The sequence below is a fragment of the Mustela erminea genome, chromosome X (genome assembly GCF_009829155.1).
Source record: "Mustela erminea isolate mMusErm1 chromosome X, mMusErm1.Pri, whole genome shotgun sequence".
Lineage (NCBI taxonomy): Eukaryota > Metazoa > Chordata > Mammalia > Carnivora > Mustelidae > Mustela > Mustela erminea.
In genome coordinates this window covers 41,313,692-41,335,918 of record NC_045635.1, presented here as the reverse complement: position 1 = coordinate 41,335,918, position 22,227 = coordinate 41,313,692, and the positions used below count along the sequence as shown (strand labels likewise).

The 22,227-nt window shown below is 47.1% G+C and overlaps 2 protein-coding genes across 7 annotated transcripts in view; one reads left to right on the top strand and one right to left on the bottom strand.

The window, feature by feature from the left end:
- Positions 1-14,129, bottom strand: part of RBM10 (RNA binding motif protein 10) — a 29,359-nt gene extending 15,230 nt beyond the window's left edge. For 2 of the 6 annotated variants that reach the window (XM_032329869.1, XM_032329870.1), the window contains exons 1-2: positions 13,739-14,128; positions 11,612-11,753 (exon numbers count right to left, since the gene is read on the bottom strand). In XM_032329869.1, the coding sequence (XP_032185760.1) occupies positions 11,612-11,753; positions 13,739-14,003 (407 nt within the window). In that variant the 5' untranslated portion in view covers positions 14,004-14,128. Of the gene's footprint in view, positions 1-11,611; positions 11,754-13,707 lie in introns of all 6 variants that reach the window. The other 4 variants (XM_032329873.1, XM_032329874.1, XM_032329871.1 and 1 more) reach the window with 3 other exon arrangements.
- Positions 14,130-14,339: 210 nt separating this feature from the next.
- On the top strand, positions 14,340-16,809 carry NDUFB11 (NADH:ubiquinone oxidoreductase subunit B11). Its single transcript, XM_032329878.1, has 3 exons — positions 14,340-14,768; positions 16,287-16,417; positions 16,582-16,809. Exons 1-3 carry the CDS (start codon positions 14,562-14,564, stop codon positions 16,706-16,708), a joined length of 465 nt encoding a protein of 154 aa, XP_032185769.1. The 5' UTR covers positions 14,340-14,561; the 3' UTR covers positions 16,709-16,809.
- The last annotated feature ends 5,418 nt before the right edge of the window (positions 16,810-22,227 follow it).

Here is a 22,227-nt window from a genome sequence, read left to right as displayed (position 1 = left end):
TCATGGGTGGTGTCAAGGCCCATCTCACCTCCACCAGACCTGTCCCAGCTCATTCTCTATGCCCCGAATGTGAGTGAGTGTTCTATAATGCAAAGCTAACCAAGCCCAACCATTGCACTCCCTCCAATGGCTACCTCTTATTCTCAAGATAAAGCACCAAAATGCTCACCACGGTCCTGCCAAGTCGGCGGGGTATGTGGGGGACGTGGGGTGAGGTCCCCACGGCCCTCCTCCCTCCCTCCGCCTCACTGTGCCCTGTGCTACCCTGCCCTTCTCCTTCACTGTCACCCTGCCAGCCCTGGCGGCTGTTTTGTTAAAATCTCTCCCATTGCAATTACTGTAAAATAATGATCACACAGTTGATTTCATGTATGTTTTTCTTTTTTTAAAGGATTTTATTTATTTATTTGACAGACAGAGATCACAAGTAGGCAAAGAGGCAGGCAGAGAGAGGTGGGGAAGCAGGCTCCCTGCTGAGCAGAGAACCCGATGCGGGGCTCGATCTCGGGACTCCACGATCACAACCTGAGCCAAAGGCAGAGGCTTTAACCCACTGAGCCACCCAGGCACCCCTGTTTCTTTTTTTTTAAAGATTTTATTTTTAAGTTACCTTTATACCCAATGTAGGGCCTGAAATTATAACCCTGAGATCAAGGACTGCGTGCTCCTCTGACATCCAGGCGCCCCTCACATCCATCTCTTTGATGATTTAAGAAAGCACTAACCTATGAGTTTTGGGAAAGAGGGCACCACAACCAGAGGGCCTACTGCCCTACTCTCCAAAACTTAGCTTAGTATCTGGTACTTGGTAGGTGCCCAGTAATTTTTGTTTGATGAAATAATGACTTAAAAAGTAATCTAAAAGCAACCAACACATGTTTACTTAAAACAAGAAAAAACAGACACCATAGTAGACTATGGCTAGCAGGGTCCCAATCCTGGTCAGGAAGGACAGAATGTCTAGTATCAACACCACTATGAATGTTGTTCTAAGCCACTAGCTGAACCAAGGGAATGAAGATAAGAGGTTAAGAGCTGGCAAGGAGAAGATGAAATTACCATTGTCTGAAAGGACATGAAGATATGCCTACAAAGCCCAAGAGAATCAAATGAAAAATGATTACAACCAATAAATCAGGAAGGATGCTAGGGACAAAAGTAACATGCAGAAATAAGGATGTTGCCTCAATTCGGAGAGGCATCGTTTAGAAATGGGAAGATCCCAAGTATAACTGAACCACTAGACAAGTGCCAAGATCTTATGACTATACTTTACACATATAAACCAGGATTCGTTCAAAATGGGTCAAAGATTTAAGACAACAGGGATGGAGCTAGACAGTATGATGCTAAGCGAAATATATCAGTCAGGGAAAGACAAAATACCAGACGATTTCACTCCTTGCGGAATTTAAGAAACAGAACAAATGAGCAAAGGGGAACGAAAAAAAAAAAAAAAAGGAGAGGGAGGCAAAACAAGACAGACTCTTACCTACAGAGAACAAACTGATGGTCACCAGAGGGGAGGTGGGTGGGGAGGGTGGGAGGAATAAGGGGTGGGGTTTGAACAGTACACTTCTCATGATGGAAAAAAATTTTTAAAGAAGAATTTTTAAAAATACAACAATAGGGGCACCTGGGTGGCTCAGCAGCTCAAGTGGCCAAGTCTGGATTTTAGCTCGCCATGATCTCAGGGTCCTGGGATAGAGCCACCATAGGTTCCACACTCAGCAGGGAGGCTGTCTGAGATTCTCTCCCTCTGCCCCTCCCCCCACTGGTGTGTGCTCTCTCTCTGTAAATAAATAACTCTATAAAAAATTAATAAAACAATAATAAAATGCGTGGTCCGATAGTAAAAAATAATAATAAAAATAAAAAGGGCCAAAGGTTTCAATAGAAGAAATGAAACCACAGAAGCCAAAGAAAACACAAGATGATTTCTTGATAATCTTGCAATAGGGAAAAACTGTGACCCAAATCCAGGAGCTAGAGAAGGAGAGATTATTGAAGTTAACTATATAAAAATAAAACACTTCTGCCTGGAAAATAGAAAACCATCATGAGCCCCATCAGGACAAACTAAATAGGAAAAAGTATGGGAAGAGGAAGAGAAGTCACACCAAAGACATACAAACGGTTTATATTTAAGAAGATGCTGTTTCATAATGAAGGATGAAAATTAAAACTACCCTGGACAGGCCATTTTAAAATAAAAGTCTAAAATTTATTTTTTGTGTATTTTTAGTCATTTTCATTGTGGTAAAATACAGACCTCACAAAATTTACCACAAAATATACTCACGATGTTGAGCAACCATCACCGTCTATTTCCGGAAACGTTTATCACCCCAAAGACAAGCTCTCTACCCGCTGAACATTAACTTCCTACCCACCCCACCCACTCTACTTTCAGACCCTATGAAGATGCCTGTTCTAGGTACCTCGTTTAAGGGGAATTACATGTTTGTTCCTTTGTGTCTGGCTTCTTTCACTTAGCATCACGTTGTCAAGGTCCCTCCTCATTGCAGTGTGCATCAGAACATCCTGTTCTGTGGCCGCACACATATGTAGGTATGGCACACACCACGCACACACCACGCTGTTTGGCCACGTGCCTGCTGATGGACACTTGCGCTGCTTCCACTTGCTGGTTGTTTCAGGGGCTGGGACTAATGCTGCTGTGAACACTGGTGTACAAATATGTGTTTGACTCGCTGCTTTCAGTTCCTTCGGGTAGGTACCCAGGAATGAAACTGCTGGACCCCATGGCAGGTGTAGACATAACATTTTGCAGTCTCTGGCCGGTGTCCCACAGCAGCTGTACCACTTACATCCCCTGGCAATGCGCCAAGGTTCCAGTGTCCCCACATCCTCACCGACACCCGTCATCCCGCATCTCTTCCTGGGCTTACTGGCCACTTGTGTGTCTTTTCCGGAGGAATGTCTATTCAAGCCTTTTGCCCATTTCTTTCTCTTTTTTTTAAGATTTTAAAATTAAATTTGATTTATTTATTTGACAGAGAGAGAGAGAGAAAGATCACAAGTAGGCAGGGAGGCAGGGAGAGAGAGGGGGGAAGCAGGCTCCCCACTGAGCAGAGATCCCAATGTGGGGCTCGATCCCAGGACCCTGAGATCATGACCAGAGCCAAAGGCAGAGGCTTAACCCACTGAGCCATCCAGGCACCTCCTTTTGCCCATTTCTGAATTGGGTTCTCCTGTGGGGCTATAGTTCTTTTTCCATTCTGGTGTTAATCCCTTATTAGATACAGGATATGCAAATATCTTTTCCCATTCTGTGGGTTGTCTTTTCACTCTCTTGGACCATGTCCTTTGATGGACTTAAGTTCCTAATCTTGATGAAGTCAAACTTGTTTTGAAATAATTTTATTTTTATTTTTTTAAATTTAATGTATTTATTAAATAAATAAAGTGGTCACAAGTAGGCAGAGAGAGAGAAAGGGGGAAGCAGGCTCTCTGTTCAGCAGAGAACCTGATGTGGGGCTCAATCCCAGGACCCTGGGATCATGACCTGAGCCCAAGGCAGAGGTTTAACCACTGAGCCACCCAGGTGTCCCTTGAAATAATTTTAGATTTATAGAAAAGTTCAAGGATAACATAATCCTTGTATATCCTTCACCCAGATTCCCCTAATGTTAACAGGGGACAAATGTAACCATGGTACATTTGTCAAAACTAGACTTTATTAAGATTTCACCTGTCTTCCCAGTACTACTAACAACCAACATTTTCTGTTCCAGGACTGAACTCAGGATGCCACATTGCTTTTAGTCATCATGCACCCTTAGTCTCCTCTGGCCAGTGAAGATTTCTTAGTCTTGTCTTTCTTTTTTTTTTTTAATGACTTTCACAGTTTTCAAGAGTATTGGTCAGCCATTCTGCAGAACTTACCTCAACTTGGGTTTGTCCATTGTGTTTTTGTGATTAGACTTGAGGTTACAGAGGTTATGGGGTTTTTTTGGGGGGGGGGATACAAGAGAGGTGACCTGACCTACTGATTGCATCATATAAGGGGGACCATGATATCAATGTGAGTTATCACTGCCAATGCTGACTTGACCTTGTGGTTGTGGTGGGGTCTGCCACGTTCCTCCACTATAGTTTCTCTTTCCCCCTTTCTATACTCTGTTCTTTAGAAACAAGTCACTAGATTAGCCCATACTCAAGAGGAGAATTAAGCTCTAACCTCCTATAATGTGGAGTATCTACATATATTATTTAGAATTCTTCTGTAGGGAAGATTTGTGATAGAACATTTCTAATGCAACAGATCCATAAAAGTCCAAATGTTTCACAAGACACTGTTGGTAAGGCCGTATAGGAAACAGGCACTCTCGTACTCTTGGTAGGAAATTGGAACAGTCTCTTGTGGAGGGGAATTTGGCAATAGCCAGTAAAATTAAATATCTACCCTGACCCCCAATTTCCCTGGAAACTTAATATACTTGCACACATACAAAAACATCATTCAACAGCACTGTTTATAATAGCAAATGATAAGAAACAATTTAGAAGAGTCAGGAAAATTCTGTTTAAAAAAAAAACACTAAGAAGGGGGAGAAGAGCTTCACCAAATATTAAAGGTGTTAAAGGTGGAACAACTGAAACATAAATGCACAGATCAGTGAAACTGAACAGAGTCCATGCTACACAGTAACACACATGGAAATATAGAGTAACCCAGAGGCTGCAACTCAAAATGAACAGGGGGAAAATGGATTAGTCAATAAACACCAGTTGCAATAATGGTCTGGCCCAGACATCAGCAAACTACAGCCAGTGGACCCAATCCAATTACCTAAATGAAGTTTTCTTCAACACAGCTATACCCATTCATTTATATATTGTTTGGGGCTGCTTTTAGCCGAGTAGTTGTGATAGAGATGGCATGGTCTGCAATGCCAAAAATATTTACTATCTGGTCCTTCACAGAAAAAGTTTAAGAAAATAGAAGTTTTTTATCTACTTCACTTCTTATACCAAGTAAATTCTAGATGAATCAAAAATTTAAATCCCTGAATAGAAACCATAAAGACAATAGAAAGAAAACAAGAAAAAAAAATGAATCACCCCAAGAATGGGGAAAGGCCTTTCTAAACAAGATGAACTCTGAAGTCATTAAAAAAAATTGATAAATCTAGCTTTGTAAAAACTTGAAAATGGGTTAAAAATACCATAAACAAATAAACGTGTCATAACGCAAGCATGGTAAAATGTTACTGTAGAATCCAGCAGATGAGTATAGAGGTATTCACTATAAAATTCTTTAAACTTTGCTGTATGTTTGAAATTTCATAATAAAATATTGGAAAAACACTATAAAGCTCCAAGATAATTAACAAATGGGGAAAATAAAATGTTCCCAGGCATCTGGTTGGTTTCCAAATTTTCATAATTGTTCACTTATTTCTTTCACTCAACAAATATTAATGTAACATTTGCCATGTATCAAGCACTATTCTAGGTGCTGGGGATACTGCTATCAATAAAATGAGGTCCCTGTCCTTGTGAGCTTAGCTTGGAATCCAAATTATTTCTTTATGATAAATGCCTAGACAAGAAGAGGCTGGTATGAGTGATGTATTTTAAGGGTTTTGTTTGTTTGTTTGTTTGTTAGAGAAGGGGAGGTGTGGAGTGGGGAGGAAGAGAAAGAAACTCAAGTGGGCTCCATGAGTGATGCAGAACCTGACATAGACCTCGATCTCACGATCCTGAGATCACAATCTGAGCTGAAATAGTCAGATGCTTAACCGACTGAGCCACTCAGGCACCCCTTAAGGTTTCTGATATGAGAAATGTGTGTTTGCTTACCACAGTTACTCCTCAATAGTTGAACTCTAGTCCCCAGAATTTAAGAACCAAATAGAGTTGAATAAATGTTCAGATGAAACCCTGAACTCTGATACTCACCATCTAAACCAAGTAACTTTTTAAGATTTATTTACTTTAGAGGGATAGAGCGAGTGAGCAAGCGCACATGTGAGCAGGGGGAAGGAGCAGAGGGAGAGGGAGAGAGAGAATCCTCAAGCAGACTTCCCACTGGGCATGGAGCCTGAGGAAGAGCTCAATCCCAGGACCCTAAGATCATGACCTGAGCAGAAACCAAGAGTTGGCCACATAACCAAGCCGCCCAGGTGCCCCTAAACCAAGTAAATCTGCATACTGAACTCTTGCTATCTAAACTTGGGAAGAGAACAGATTTGGACAGTAAAGGATACTTTTCATTGGCCACAGAGCACTTTGACAAAACACCTTCCAAAGACAGACCCTGTTCATAATACATTTCCACAAAGCTGGGCTGAATCCTAATATGTGAGGGCCTCCGCAAAATAATGTATTTCTGGAAAACATAAATTGCCAAAATTGGCAGAACTACACAAAATGATCATTAAAAACCCAGGGCCCTTTAAAGCTCAGTTTTAACAAGCTTTCAAGGGACAGATAATTTTTATTCAAGTTTCTCCGATAAAGAGAGGAATGGCAAAAGCTGCCCAAATCATTCTATGAGGCTATGGTGACTCAGTGTCAGATGGATACTAGAAGAGGAAAACCGTTAAGACCACTTTACTGATAGACACAGACGCAAATATCCTAAATAATACAGTACCTAATCAAACCTAACAGTAGCTTAAAAACGTACATACTAAATAATTTTTCTGCCAACAATTCATGAATAAATGTCAGAAAAGCTCAAATTCAGAAGCATCTACAAAGCCAAGGACCTGTGCTCTTAAAATATATCAAGGCCATGGAAGAAAAAGAAAGATTTAGTAACTGTTCCTGAGTAAATGGAACCAAGAATACAAAGTAGCTCCATGCAGTGTAGTGTGTGATCTTGGACAGAATCCTAGATTAGGGAACCAGTGCCATAAACGACAAGGGATGACATCCGAACAGACTTTTTAGAAGATAAAAGTACTGTAACAATGTTCAACTTCCTGATAGTCAAAACTGTACTGTGGTTACAAAAGAGAAAGTCCTTGTTCTTAGGACATACATTCTGTCATGCTTAAGGGTCATGCCAGTCACTAGCTTAAATGATACAGAAGAAAAAAACTTGCCTATATATAGATGCATAGATATATACACCTGTATCTTTACAGAGAAAGAGAGAGAATGGGAGGGAGGGGATGCTGAGGCATGTAGGTAGGTAAAATAAATGTGGCAAAATGTTTACAATTAGTGGTTCTGGAGAGAAGATACACAGGAGTTTACACACTTGCAACTTTTTTGAAAACTGGAAATGTTTTTCAAAATAAGAAGTTATAAACATACACATACATACCATGATCAAGGAAGGCAAGGATATGATTTAATGTGATTTGTGAAACTGATGGACAAAAGGAGAAAAAAAGCATGTAATTATGAAGTTTGAGTCTCATTTCTTTTTTTTAATGTTCTTCAAACCCAACACTGATTACTTTTTTTAAGATTTTACTTATTTATGTGACAGACAGAGAGTGAGCATAAGCAGGGGGAGTCGCAGGCAAAGGGGGAGGGAGAACCAGCCTCTCTGCTGAGCAGGGAGCCCAATGCAAGGCTCGATCCCAGGACTCTGGGATCATGACCTGAGCCGAAGGCAGATGTTTAACTGACTGAGCCACCCAGGCACCCCTAATTATGTTTTTAAAGATTTATTAATTTATTTATTTGAGAGATCGAAAGAGCATAAGGGGGGAGAGGGAGAGAGAGAATCTCAATCAGACTCTACACTCAGTGCAGTGGGACTTGATCCCAGGACCCTGAGATCATGACCTCAGCCAAAATCAAGAGTCAGATGCTTAACTGACTGAGCCACCTAGGTGCCCCGATTCTCATTTCTGATCAATCTTGACAAACTTAAGATGAGAGAATTTTCTTGGTTTATGAAAGGCTACATTCTAACAGCCTAACAGCACACATCCAATTTGATGGCTAAGCAGATGGGGCTGCCTATCAGGCTGGGACTGACTGTTGATGTCTTGCAGGTGCCTTTTATGAGACAGAAATGTCTCATCTATCTGCAGATGTCCTTTATGAGAAAAAAAAATAAAATACACTGTTTAAGCCATTATTCTTCAGATTTTCTGTTACAACCTGCCAAAATGAGTCTTATTTTGTGCACTCGGCATCACTGACACTATATGGTACTAAAGTCCTAGACAACATTTTAAGCGAGGAAAAAGAAGTAAGTGACAGAACTGATTTGCACCTAGCATGACCAATTACTCAGAAAGACCATCAGAATCAACAATGAATAATCAGAAATAATAAGAGAGTACAGCAGGGGTAAGATAACTTAGAAAAAAAAATCAATAGCTTTCCTCTACCCCAGGAAACATAAGCTTGGAAAATATAAAAGATACAAAGATGTCAATGAAAACTATTGAAGCACCTAGGAATTACACAAGACTTGTATTTTCATTTATTCAGATCTGAATGTCATTCACTCATTTTTAAGTAAGCTCCATGCCCAGCGCTGAGCCTAATGTGGGGCTTTGAACTTACCACCCAGAGATCAAGATGTGAGCTGAGATCAAGAGTCAGACACTGGGGCGCCTGGGTAGCTCAGTGGGTTGAGCCTCTGCCTTCGGCTCGGGTCATGGTCCCAGAGTCCTGGGATCGAGCCCCGCATCAGGCTCTCTGCTGAGCAGGGAGCCTGCTTCCCCCTCTCTCTCTGCCTGCCTCTCCGCCTACTTGTGATCTCTGTCTGTTAAATAAATTAAAAAAAAAAAAAGAGTCAGACACTTAACTGACTGAGCTGCCCAGATGCCCCATAGATTTGTAGGTTCCTTATTTTAATTAATTAATTAATTTTTTAAAAGATTATTTATCTATCTGAGAGACTGAGAGAAAGCATGAGCCTGGGCAGGGAGAGGCAGAGGGAGAGGGAAAAGCAGACTCCCCGGTGAGCAGGGAGCCTGACGTGGGGCTTGATCCCAGGACCCCAAGATCATTACCTGAGCCGAAGGCAGATGCTTAACTGACTGAGCCACCCAGGCACCCCTTGTATGTCCTTTAAACGAATTTTAAAATATTCTCTATACAGGTCCTGGATGAGATCACTACTTAACAAAGATAACAATTCTCCCCAAATTAGTATATAAATTTGATGCAATCTTAATCAAAATTCTTGAATGTTTTTGAGGGACTTGATACATTTTTAAAAAAGATTTTATTTAGGGCGCCTGGGTGGCTCAGTGGGTTAAGCCGCTGCCTTCGGCTCAGGTCATGATCTCAGGGTCCTGGGATCGAGTCCCGCATCGGGCTCTCTGCTCAGCAGGGAGCCTGCTTCCCTCTCTCTCTCTCTGCCTGCCTCTCCGTCTACTTGTGATTTCTCTCTGTCAAATAAATAAATAAAATCTTTAAAAAAAAAAGATTTTATTTATTTATTTTTCAGAGAGAGAGAGAGAGAGAGAGCGCGCGCACGCGCACACGTGCACAAACAGGCAGAGCGGCAGGCAGAGGCGGAGAGAGAAGCAAGCAGGCTCCTGCCGAGCAAGGAGCCCGATGCCAGACTTGATCCCAGGACTCTGGGATCATGACCTGAGCTGAAAGCAGTGGCTTTACCAACTGAGCCACCCAGGTGTCCCAACTTGATACATTTTTTTATATAAGTCCCACAAACGGCTAAAATCAACTTTGATTAATAAGAGAGTAAAGTGGGAGCTAAGAATTCTATAAAGCCATAATAACAAACCCAGTAAGGTTCTGGCATAAGAATTAAGCAAACAGACCAATGAAACAAATCAGATTACTCAAGACAGATCCTCATACATGAAGGAACTTGAAATGAGATGACGTACTACAATCAATAAAGAAAGAATGGACTATTTAAAATGTACTGGGAAAACTGCCCACTATATGGAGGAACACAAAACCAGAACCTACCTTATACCATATACGAAAAACCTACCTTATACCATATTCAAAAAAACTGTTAGATGTTATTAAAGATCTGAATATGAAAGGGAAAACTATGGAGTGAAAACAACTTTTGTGATCCAGATGCAGGAGCAGAGAAGTTTCTGAAAGGAGAGACTACCAGACAAAAAAGTGATGAATTTTACAGGTACCCATCCTTGAGGGAATCATTAAGGAAAAGGCAACAGGCACATACCATAGCATCCTTGGGACCAATTAGAAGCAAAGCGTTAATATACACCTGGCAAAGGGGTACAGATCTTAAAAATGCAGTGCTGAGTCACACAAAGTTCAGGAAAGAAAAAGTAAACTGTAGCACTCTGCCAATTGTATAAACTAAGAACACAGACACTCAAAACAATGCTACATATTTTAGAAGGCTACATTTCAAACAGGACAGAGCAGCTGCCTACAGCTACTAGAATTGGAAATGAGAAGGAAAAAAACAAATATGGCAAGAGAAGGCCCTGTAGTGACCTATGATAGAAACCCACTCTGAAGTGAAAAGGTATGGATTTAACTCCAACCTCTGCACTTGAAAGCCAAAAGAAAGACCGTGGCTTTATTTGGTTATAAAGTCTGAAAGAAGTATGTCACCTACTCAAACTCAGAAACTGCCATGAAGCATTTCCAGAGAATACCACCCAAAACCTGAATGCTTTCAAAAGACTTTTTTTTTTAATAAGAAGACTGAATAACACTAGATGATGACCACATCTCAAAACTTGGGCTCGCTTTTCAGAAAAAATTTTTAAAGGCGGTGGTGGAAGAAGAAACCCTTTTAAAGACATTTTTTAAAAAAGTATTTCCTCTATGACTTTTTATAAATCTACTGACTCTTAAGAGAGGCTTTCTGGGAGGATTAGGTCTACTTTCCTATGTACTCTTAATATGTCAGGAATAGATGATCTGCATGAGAAATCAACTGGAGTGATCCACCAGCATGCTGAGGATTGGCCCAGGATCTCTGTATTTTACCAAGTGTCCCGACTGTTTCCTGTTCGTACCAGTTTAAAAATAACCACACGGGAAAAAAAATAAAATAAAAATAACCATATGAGAGTATCCCATTCCAAGACGAGTATCCCGCCAGCTTCAGCCCACCCTGTCCCTGAAGTCTCCCATTATCTGACCTGGCTTGCCCCATATTTGTCTGCACAAATGCCTGACTCTTAAGGCACCACTCCCATCCATCCCTCCAACCCAAAGCTACAGCCCACACCTCTCCCCTGAGAATCCACAGGCACTTACAACCCACCACCCACCCGCCACCCACCTCTGCCTCTCCTCCCACAGTGGCTGTCCACACCTTGGCGAATATCTTAGTCACCCCAACTGGGAACCTGGGCCTCGGCTTCTATTCCTCCCTTTCTCTTGATCCTTTCCCAACTCCACAATCCACCATGGCACCTATCAAGCTGTTTCTTAATCACCTGTAAACTGTGTGGTCTCCCTTGTGAGACCCTGAGGAAGAAGGCTGCAGTCTTATCTGTCTCACTCGCCACTGCACTGCCAGAGCCTAGCACAGGTCCTGGCTCACAACAGGTGCCAAATAAATGTCTGAAAAGAAACCAGTCATCTGCTGCACTGTTTCCCCAGCCCGGAAGTCCCCTCCTAGCACCTTCCTGGACCAACTCTTACACGGGGATAAGCCAAGGATGCTTGACAGGGGTGGGAGTGGGTAACTCACCGTCTTTCATACTCCATGTCCTGATAGGGCCTGCGGGGGCTGCTGGGGCCCCTCCTCAGCCGCTGGCTCCGTTTCACTTCCCAGCCACCCCCGCTGCTGCCACCATGATCTGCCAGCCTGGGTGATGCCTCCTGCAGGGACTCTGGGGAGAGTAGAAGGAAGAAAGGGGTCAAGGCAGTTGGGGCCTCCTTGAGAAACCCTTGTTGTCAAGGCTCTCTGCTGTCGCTTAGCCCAGCAGACAGTTGGGACATTATTTCCCAACTTCCTGGTACTCCTGTGGACCAGAGTGGGAAAGCAGCCCCTACCTGGTCTGCTCCTTCCTTTCCCCCCAAACATGAGGCTATAGCCCACAGCCCTAAAATAGCAAGGCCAGGGGCACCTGGATGGCTCAGTCAGTAGAACGTGCAACTCTGGATCTCAGGTCATAGGTTCAAGCCCCACACTGGGCGCAGAGCTCACTTAAATAAAACAGAAACAGCAAGGCCTTTAGCAGAGAGGGAGCATCCTGCAGAGAGCCCTGGTGGTGCCACCTACTCTGTGATCAGGGCTCTGCCACCTGAGACTGGTAGACAAGTCTGAGCCTGGAGCTACCTGCCCAGAGGGCTCTCGGCGTTGGACGATTTGTCAAGATCAGGCACATTAGGCACCGAGGTAAGACTTCACAACAGGAGTTGTAGGCATCCACCAGGCTCCTTCCACAGGGCCCCAGGTGCCATTTCATCCTTGTAACAAAGACACTGGCTGCCCCCTACAAGACAGCAGGAGACCACAAAAGGCCTAGAGGGTAAAGGGGCTAACTTGGCAGTGAGACAGTTGACGCCTCCCTGGGCTCCGGGCCAACACAGCTTTGGCCCTCACTCCGCAACTGGCTCAGCCTCGAGCCCTCTCTCTTCTGCACAGCCAGGTCCCAAGGTGGTTCTCTCCCCAGGGCTCTGGGTCCAACTCATTCAAAGGCAAAACGAGCCCTTTTGAGGCTGTTCCCAACCACTGTGCTGTTCTGCTGGGATGGAAGGGTTAGTCACTTCATCCAGCCTTCAGGGCTGCCATGAGAACTAAGTGAGTCCCCAGAGCCACGTGACCTGGCCAGGGGTCACCAAGAAGTAACCCAGAATCTTCAGGCCCACCCTCTCAGCAGGAATCGGGCAAAGCTAGGCAGCAACAACACCTGCCCAACAGTAGCTAGCCACCACACCTTTTGCCCATGTATACACACAACCAATTTTCTCTTCCTCCTTAAGCCACAGGGAACCAGGGCTGCCTGCTCCCAGATGGATAAGAGTTAGAATCACAACCAGGGGCCCCAGTGGATGAGAGCCAGATACAAAACCCTCAGCAGACTCTGGCAAAGAGGTCGGAGTCACACACCGGTATCCACAACAGATAGGGACCAAAGTCACAGACACGCGCCCCGAATAACTATGGGCCCAAATCACAAGACAGGAACCCACAATAAATACAGGCCATAATCACACACTGAGGCCCATCAAAGGATGAGCGCCAGAGTCACGGATTCGAACTCCTCCCCAAAGAAGGGGCAGTAAGTCATGCACACATTCCTTGCGCTCCCTCCCCGCCTAGCAAGTGGGTTGATTAGGGCCAGTCCCAAGAAGAACTCCCCAAGGATAAGGACCCCTCCCCATGGATAAGGACCTGAGTTACAGCACAGACTGCAAGGATAAAGACCAGAGTCATAGACTTTTTTCCCTCCTCCCCCACCCAAGAATAAGGACCGGAGCCACAGAATGCTTCCCCACGGACCGGTAAGTACCCAAGTCACACGGAACAGACAGCACACCCCCTCCCCTATGGATAAAGACCTCGGCCCCTCCACAGATAAAGTTCGGTGTCGCAGATACCACGGAAACCCACTCCCATCGGTCCCTCCCTTCCCCCAACCCGCGTGCACCCATTCTGTGCCCCAATCGCGCACGCGCCTCGGCTCTCAAAAGCAGTGTGTGTGTGTGTGGGGGGGGAGACACCCCCCTCCCAGGCTCAGGCCATGCACGCACGCCTCGGTTCCGCGCGTAGCCCAGGCCCACGTCCCATAGTTCGCCCTCGCGCCTCCTCTCCGCACCCGCCCGCCCCCGGTCCCTTACCTCCGCCCCCACGACCAGCGACGACGCTCACCTTCTCGGCCCGGGCTGTCAAGGGAGGGCTCCCGGACATCACCTCGGCGCGCCGCCACCTCCTCCAACTCTCCCAGCTCAGCCGGAGCCGGCCCGCACCACCGCCCAGTCCGAGGCCGGAGGCAGAAGGGCGGAGGAGCGGGGAGGGGAGAAGCGCCAAGCGCGCTACCCTCCCCAGGAAACCCACTGCCGCCTACTCCCGGCCGGCCGCAGTCACCAGCACAAAATGGCGACGACGAGAAGGGAGCCGGCGCTTCGACCACCATCCACCTACTAAGGGAGCGCGCTCTGGCCGGCCTCGTCTATTGGTCGCCGGCCGCCGACGGCCAGCCCTGGCCGGCTCTGATTGGCAAGCGTATGCCACCTCCCCACTCTCCCTGCGAACGCTCGCAAGTCGCGAAAAGGAGTAGCTATTGGCCAATCCGGCGAGGCCCGCTTTTTAGAAGCTTGGCTTCCTTCGAAGATGAAAGACAAACGGAAGCTCCGCCCCTTTCCCCAGAGGACGAGGGAAATCTCCGTGCCATTGGCTGGGACCTGCGGCCGTCCAAATGTCAACGCTTTCTTATCAAGGGACTGGGCCGACCTATCAGCCAGAAATTCCTTGGCCTGACTGAGGTTGGGAAAATGGTCGCCCCCGTGAGGCCATGACAGAGGGAAGGAAAAAGGGGCTACTCAGCGCCTCACCTCACTTGAAAACCAAATCCGGGCTCGGGACCTATTTAGTGCGGCGGGGGCGGAGCGACAATTGTCGCGCCCAGGCCAACTGCAGCTGCGCACAGTGGCATTTCCGTCCCCGCCCCTGAGAGCCTGCAGCACAACCTGTCATGGCGGCCGGACTGTTGGGTTGGAGCGCTCGCCGCGTTTTGGCAGTAGCGGCGACGCGAGGGCTCCCAGCCGCCCGCGTTCGCTGGGAGTCCAGCTCGGCCAGGGCCGTGATCGCCCCGTCGGCTGTGGCTGGAAAGCGGACGCCGGAACCGACCGTACGCTGGCAGGAGGACCCAGATCCGGAGGACGAAAACCTCTACGAGAAGGTGAGAGGGAGGGGAAACGGGACACAAGAAGGGTCAGTCAGGGAGGGACCGGCGGACGGGACGCCGTAGAGGACGTTCTTAAGCGGCTGAGAATTGCGCTGCTGGTGAGATCCTCGAAGACTTGGGAACTTTGCTTAGCTTGATTTCCTTCTTTGTCCCCTGCTAATCTTCAGTTCAGGGCCGGGAGCAAGATTGGCTTTGTTTTGAAGACGGGTATCAAACCTGAAGTGGGCGATGCTCAAAACACGTTAGAAGCAGTATAACATAACGACAGTAATACTAAACACCCCTATGGGGCTTGCTCGGTGCCAGAGCTCTAAACATTTTAGGTACGTTATCTAATCCTCAAAACAACCCCATTTCGAAGTTGGTACTCTGAGCATATCTAGTCTACCGATGAGGACGCTGAAGCATAAAGATGTTAGGTGACTTGCCCAAACTCGCCGAGATGAACGTGTGGGGGAACCGGGTCCGCTCTGCTGTGGGGATAGCAGAGACTCTGAAACCAGAATGCCAGGGTTGGAATACAAGCACTGATAGTTGTTCATCTTTGTGACCTTGGTCAAGTAGCTTAACTCCTTGGTGCCTCTTTGTAAAATGGGGAAAGTATGAGTACGCCTTATAGAAAGTAAAATGCTACGTCTGCCTCATGTAATTAAATGAGTCAAAATGTTCAGAAGAGCAGCTGCAACCTAGTATTCAGCATTAGAAAGTGTTAATCATTATTGCTACTTTCTGCCTCCCTGATACATTGTGAAGTTTGTGTATGGCACACTGTAGGTTCTTCATCAGTACTATCCTCTGGCTTGGATATATAGGATCTTACTCATTTATTCATTCGTTCTGTAAATAAGGACCCAGGGCCTGCTGTATGCCAGGTGTGGTTCAGGACCCTTAGGAGTTCAGCAGTGTGGAAATCAGACAAAGCCCTTGCCCTCCTAGAGCTTGTATGGTAATGGAGAGCACAGACGATAGTCATGTAAAATATTCGGAAACAGTGCTATTGAGTATGTAATAAGATAATGTGATAGGATCTGGGGAGATGCTGCTACCTTGGTAAACTGGTAACTGCTAGAAAGAAAGTTAAGCTAGATAAGTGGATGGGGAGTGACTTGGGGAGTAGGGGGTAATTTTAGGTGAAACCATAGGAAATTAGCAATATGCAACCATCTTTAACCTATAAAAGTGGCAATTTCCTATAGTTTAAGACAAGTAATGGATAAGGTGACTAGGGACTGCCTCCTAAGGGAAGTGATTATGAAGCCAATATTTTGAGCCAGGAGACAGACCTAGCCATGATGCTATCAGGGGGAAAGACTTTCCAGGCAGAGGGAACAGTAAGTGCAAAGGCCCTGTGGTAGAAAGGAGTTTGATAACTCCTAAGACTAGAAAGAGGAATTAAAGGAGAGAGGGGAGATGGGTCTGAGGTGAAATTGGAGACCACCTTATGCAGAGCCAGCATAAGGTTTTGTGGAGCCACAGGAAGCCCTCACTGACCTTTTCCTCTTCTTGCCACAGAACCCAGACTCCCACGGTTATGACAAGGACCCTGTTGTGGACCTCTGGAACATGCGGGTCGTCTTTTTCTTTGGCTTCTCCATCGTCTTGGTCCTTGGCAGCACCTTTATAGCTTATCTGCCTGATTACAGGTGCATGGGTGTGTCGGAGAGAGTAAAATGGGGGGGGGGGGTGGAGATTGAAGGGGGCTGAGCCAAGACTCCTGTTCTTTGTGCCAGTGGGGATTGGGGAGCTAAAATGGGGATTGGTGTCCAGTGAGGCTCCCTCACATCCACCCCCATGCTGCTGCCTCCAGAATGCAGGAGTGGGCCCGCCGAGAAGCTGAGAGGCTTGTTAAATACCGAGAGGCCAATGGCCTCCCCATCATGGAATCCAACTGCTTTGACCCCAGCAAGATCCAGCTACCAGAGGATGAGGACTGACCTGTTGCCAAGTGGGGCTCAAGAACCATCACCTTCTCCTCCGCCTGCCTGTCATTCTCCCCTTTCTTCAGAGCACCTAATTAAAGGGACTAAAAGTTTGACTGGCTGGTGTCGGTTTTGTGTTGTGTGGGAGTGGGGTGCAGAAATGGGCGTGTCAGATTCTAAAAGGCCACTGCAGCCTGTTCTGGTTATCTGTTGCTGGATAACAAACACCGTAAGACTTAGTGGCTTGAGATGACCATTTAGCATTCTCTTTCATGGTCCTGTGGTGGACTGGGCTTAGCTAGGTGGCTCCTCTTGGGGCCTCAGGTGGTTGCAGTCAGATGGTGGCGGCGGGCTGAAGGCACCTTTAACTGGGACAGATGTCCCAGGTAGCTTCTTCACTCGCATATCTGGCATTTCAGTCTTCTTCCGTGTGGCATCTCTCTCTGGCAGAATAGTCTGGGCTCCTTAAGGGTGGCTCAGGGCTCCTCTGCATGGGGTGTGGCATATGGGAAGAAATCAGTGGCAACCAATCATAGAAGAAGGGCCAGGACGACTGGGAATTGAGGGTGGTGTGTCCGAACAGGGCTTTTCTGTTGCTAAGCACAAGCCTTTGTCTCCCTCACCACCTTCTCTGTTTCTTGCTACGTTTTGATGTTTCTGCCCGTCTTGTGTCTTGGTGAGTCTGGATGCCTCTCTCTCCCCTTCTGTCCCAGTCTGGGTGGTCTTGCACTCAAGACACACATCTCTGTGTATGCATGCATGTCTCTGCCTGTTCCCCTTCTCTCCCCGCCCGCTCACTTGCAGGAATTCTCCCCCTGCATGTTCTTTCTCTGGGAATAGGCTGTCTGCCCACATCGGGCTCATTCTTTCAGCCTTCCTCTGTCTTTGTCTCTGTCTCTCTGTATTCTGGAAGATGGAGCTCAGGAGACTTGTTCCGGCTCTCTTTATCTTTCCAGGGAATCTCCCCTAAATTCCTGTTAATTCTGGACATGTGGGCGCCCCTTCATGTCCCTGGCATCTCTGCCCTCTGCACAGTGGCCCTGTTCTAAAGCTCATACTTCACAACTCGAGATCCCATGCTCATTGCTGCCATCTCTCTGTGTGTCCCTGCTTGGGACTTTGGAGAGTGCAGGAGCCCCCAGTCCCTGGCTACCAGAAGAAAATGTGTCCCGATGGACCCACCGCTAGAGGTGATGTCTCTACCCCCAGCTGCTCAGTCTCAGAAAGAGCCCCAGCCCACCGGTGCATGGCTAAGGTGGGAGCAACGTCCATGCGAGAGCCTTTCTGGAAGTGAGTGATTTCACTTCCGGAGTGCTTCCCTGTGGGGCCTGTCTCCCAGCCTGAGGCTAGGCCCCAAAGCAGAGAATCCCAGTGTGTGAAGAGAGCACTCCACCTTCCAGCCCGTAGGTACCGGGACGGGAAGTGAAGGGGATGTGCTAGCCCGGCCACCAAGTACCTGAGTATATTCCCTATAATAAACCTCAGCTTCTCGCCACCATACCCTACCATCTACCCGAGAATCTCTACCCCCACTGACCGCATTCGGGAGGTAAGCTGCACGAGCGCAGGCGTTCGGGCACGCCTGTGCGCTCAGAGCAGGGACTGGTTCAGTATGTGCTTGAGAAACGTGATACTTTTGCTGCCTGTGGTGTAGGCGCCATGGCCTACCATTAGTGGCCTTCAGGCTTATGGCCTCTGAGGCTGCACGCTTCCAATCCCCCCCAGATATGCCTCCTTCTCAAGCTCCCAGGATCTCAAGAAACCTCCGTTCTGGCCAAACAAGAGCTGGCACTTAGACTAAATCCTAAAAATCCCCGCTTTTGCTCTCTTCCCGATGGCAACAATACCACCTTCCTTCCCTCCCAGCCACACCAGCCACCTCAAAACTTCATTGTACTGAACACTGAATTAAAATGTACAGGCAGGGGCCCCTGGGCGGCTCAATGGGTTAAGTGTCTGCCTTCAACTCAGGTCACGATCCTGGGGTCCTAGGATTGAGCCCCAAGTCAGGCTCCCTGCTCAGTGGGGAGTGTGCCTCTCCCTCTCCCCCTGCCCCCACCACTCATGCTCTCTCTCCCCCAAATAAATAAATAAAATCTTTAAAAAATAAACAAAATGTACATACAGGCTTCAAAGGTCATTTACTTTTTACAAACCAGACACTCCCATGTAACCAGGACCCAGGTCGAGAAAGAGAACATGAATGAACACTAAAAGCTCCCTTCAGGGGGCACCTGGGTGGCTCAGTGGGTTAAAGCCTCTGCCTTCGGCTCCGGTCGTGGTCCCGGGGTCCTGGGATCGAGCCCCGCGTTGGGCTCTCTGCTCGGTGGGGAGCCTGCTTCCTCCTCTCTCTCTGTCTCTGTGTGCCTCTCTGCCTACTTGTCTGTCAAATGGGTAAATGTTTAAAACACTAAAAAAAAAAAAAGCTCCCTTCAGGTCCAACCCCTGACCCCCTGCCTTGGGACGTCCATATAAATGCAATCATACGTTTTCCCGTCCAGCTTCCTTCATTCAGTGTGAGGTTTGTGAGATGGAACCACGTTATATAACCGGTAGTTTGTCTGTTCTCATTGCTGTAATCCCTTCCATTGTGTGACTAGATCACACTCATTGGTTCCAGTGTTGATGGGCCTTTGGGGAGTTTTCTGTTGGGGCTATTAAGAATGATTCTGTCAGGACGCCTGGGTGGCTCAGAAGGTTAAGCCGCTGCCTTTGGCTCAGGTCATGATGATCCCGAGATCCTGGGATGGAGTCCCTCATCAGGCTCCTTGCTCAGCAGGGAATCTGCTTCTCTCTCTGCCTCTGCCTGACAGTCTGCCTGCTTGTGCATACTCTCTCTTCTGACAAGTAAATAAATAAATAAAATCTTTTTTAAAAAAAGTGATTCTATGAACATTTTTTAAAAAGATTTATTTGACAGACAGAGATCACAAGTAGGCAGAGAGGCAGGCGGGGTGGGGGGGGGAAGCAGGCTCCCTGCTGAGCAGAGAGCCCGATGCAGGGCTTGATCCCAGGACCCTGAGACCATGACCTGAGCCGAAGGCAGAGGCTTAACCTACGGAGCCACCCAGGCGCTCTGTGAAATTTTTAAAAAATTTTATTTATTTATTTGACAGCACACACAAGCAGGGGGAGTGGTGGGCACAGAGAGAGGGAGAAGCAGACTCCCCACAGAGCAGGGAGCCTGATGTAGGGCTCAATCCCAGGACCCCGGAATCATGACCTGAGCTGAAGGCAGATGCTTAAATGACTGAGCCACCTAGGTGCCCCAATTCTCTGAACATTATTATGCACATTTTTTTGTTGTTATATACATTTTAAAAAAGATTTTATTTATCTATTCATCAGAGGGAGAGCACATAAGCAGGGGGAGGGGCAGAGGGAGAAGCAGGGTCCCCACTGAGCAGAGATTCCTTATGTGGGACTTGATCCAGGACCCTGGGATCATGACCTGAGCTGAAGGCAGATGCTTAACCGAATGAGCCACCCAGGCATCCCTTATTGTATACATCTTTTGATGGATAGATGCACTCATTTCTCTTGGGCATAAACCTAGGGCCTAAGTCACAGGCAAAATGGGATGAGCTTTAGTAAATGACGCCAGGTTTCCAATCTCCACATCCCATGGTGGTGAGCGCCACATCCCCACCATTGCTCGGCACCCTCCATCATTCTCACTGTAGCCATTCCGGCAAGCCACTGCGCTTTTAAGGACCACACTGAGATGAAGAGGTGGAAGTTTGTTGCCTACCCTGGGTCAAGTCCTGACAGTGTCCCAGACACATACCAGGATGCCTGCCCTGAGAATTTCCCAGGATGGGGGTGTTGGCGGAGGCCAGCGTGAGTGACCAGAGGGCCTAAACACAGAGAGGGCTTTCACCCTACCATTTGACTCCAGGGATGTTTGAACCTTGATCTGTTGGACCCAGCTCTGCTCTAGCAACATAACGGATACCATCCTCCTTCAGCCTTCAGTCTCACAGGGCATTCATTATGAGCAAGGGCCTGCGAACAAGATAGTCACAGGCCGTGTAACAGACACTGTTAGTTCCCAGCCTGTATACTCGTGTCCCTGCAGCTCCAGTGTGTGCTGGCCAACTGCCAACCACCAGTGTCTGTATGTCTTCACTGGAGGGCTTCCTCTCGAGCTGCAGAAGGCTGCTCTGTTCCGTTTGTGGACTTAGCAGGCTGGAAGGGCCAGGAAATGAACACGCCTTGGCAGCAGCCCTTAACCAATGACAGATGAGAGCCCGTAGGTAAGTACCCTTGCCCCCTCGGCCCTCAGATGGGACATCTCTAAGGTGTATGTTCTCTGCTGGTCCCCAGACCCCCTCAGTGGGAACACGCTCAGGTTAACCCCCAATGCTAAGTTGCTTACTAAAAGTCTCCATCGGCTGCCTTATCTCTTCTTTGTCTTGCTGGCCCACTCCCCTACCCCCAAATAAACGACTTGACTTTGATTCCTGGGTCAGGGTTGGCTTCTGGAGGCACCCCCACCAGAACAGTCTGGGTCCTCAAGGAGTTTCCCTCAAGGTAGTGGGTAAGACCGGAGTTAAAAGACACAGAAATCCACAGATAAGTTCCACCAGAAGGCCAGTGTGCCTGGAATATTGTGCTCGCTGGAAACCCTGGGCTCTTCCAGGAAAAGAGTGGCTACAGATGAGATCCACAAGGTCCCAGGAGTGATGGTTGGAAGTTTTGACTTTATACCCTACACAAAGTTAACCAGAAGCTTTAGCAAAGCTCGTCTCAGATGATTCTGGACTGCATAAGGGGCACTGCTTACAGTTTTTGTCATGGATTACCTAGGAAATAAAAACCAAAATATCTTAACCTGATTCACGACTGTTACTGATAGACATAAGCACCATGGAGTAAACTGACGGCAGGCAAAGCTCTGAGCTTTAAAACTGGTGGAAGGATCCAACGTTCTCCAAAAAACGAGAACCTGTACATTTTGATCCTGAAATATTAGACTCAGTGAAAACTGGCCACAAACAAAGAAAAGCTCACATGACAGGAGCTATTCATCCAACGAATATTTATTGAGTGCCTACTGGATACCGGGCACTGTTACAAGCAGTGGGGAGATAGCGGGGAACAAAAGATTCAAAACTTCCTGCCTCCCTAGGGCTTATGTTCCAGCAGAGGGAGACAGAAAATAAACAAGGCAACCAATGACATTATCTGTATATTGGGAGATGGTAAGTATGCATTAAATTTCAGGGTGACCAGGGGATGCCAGGCTGGCTTGGTCCATGGAGCATCTGACTCCTGATCTCCAGGTTGTGAGTTTGAGCTGCACATCGAGTGTGGAGATTACTTAAAAATAAACAAACAAACAAACAAATAAATGCAAGGGGGATCAGGAGTGTAGAGACAGAAGCCTGTATTTAAATAGGGTAGTCACCTGATTTGGGCTCAGGTCATGATCTCAGGGTCAGGGGATCGAGCCCCACATTGGGCTCTGGGCTCAGCATGGAGTCTGCTTGAGATTCTCTCCCTCCCTCTCCCTCTGCCTCTTTCCCCGCTCA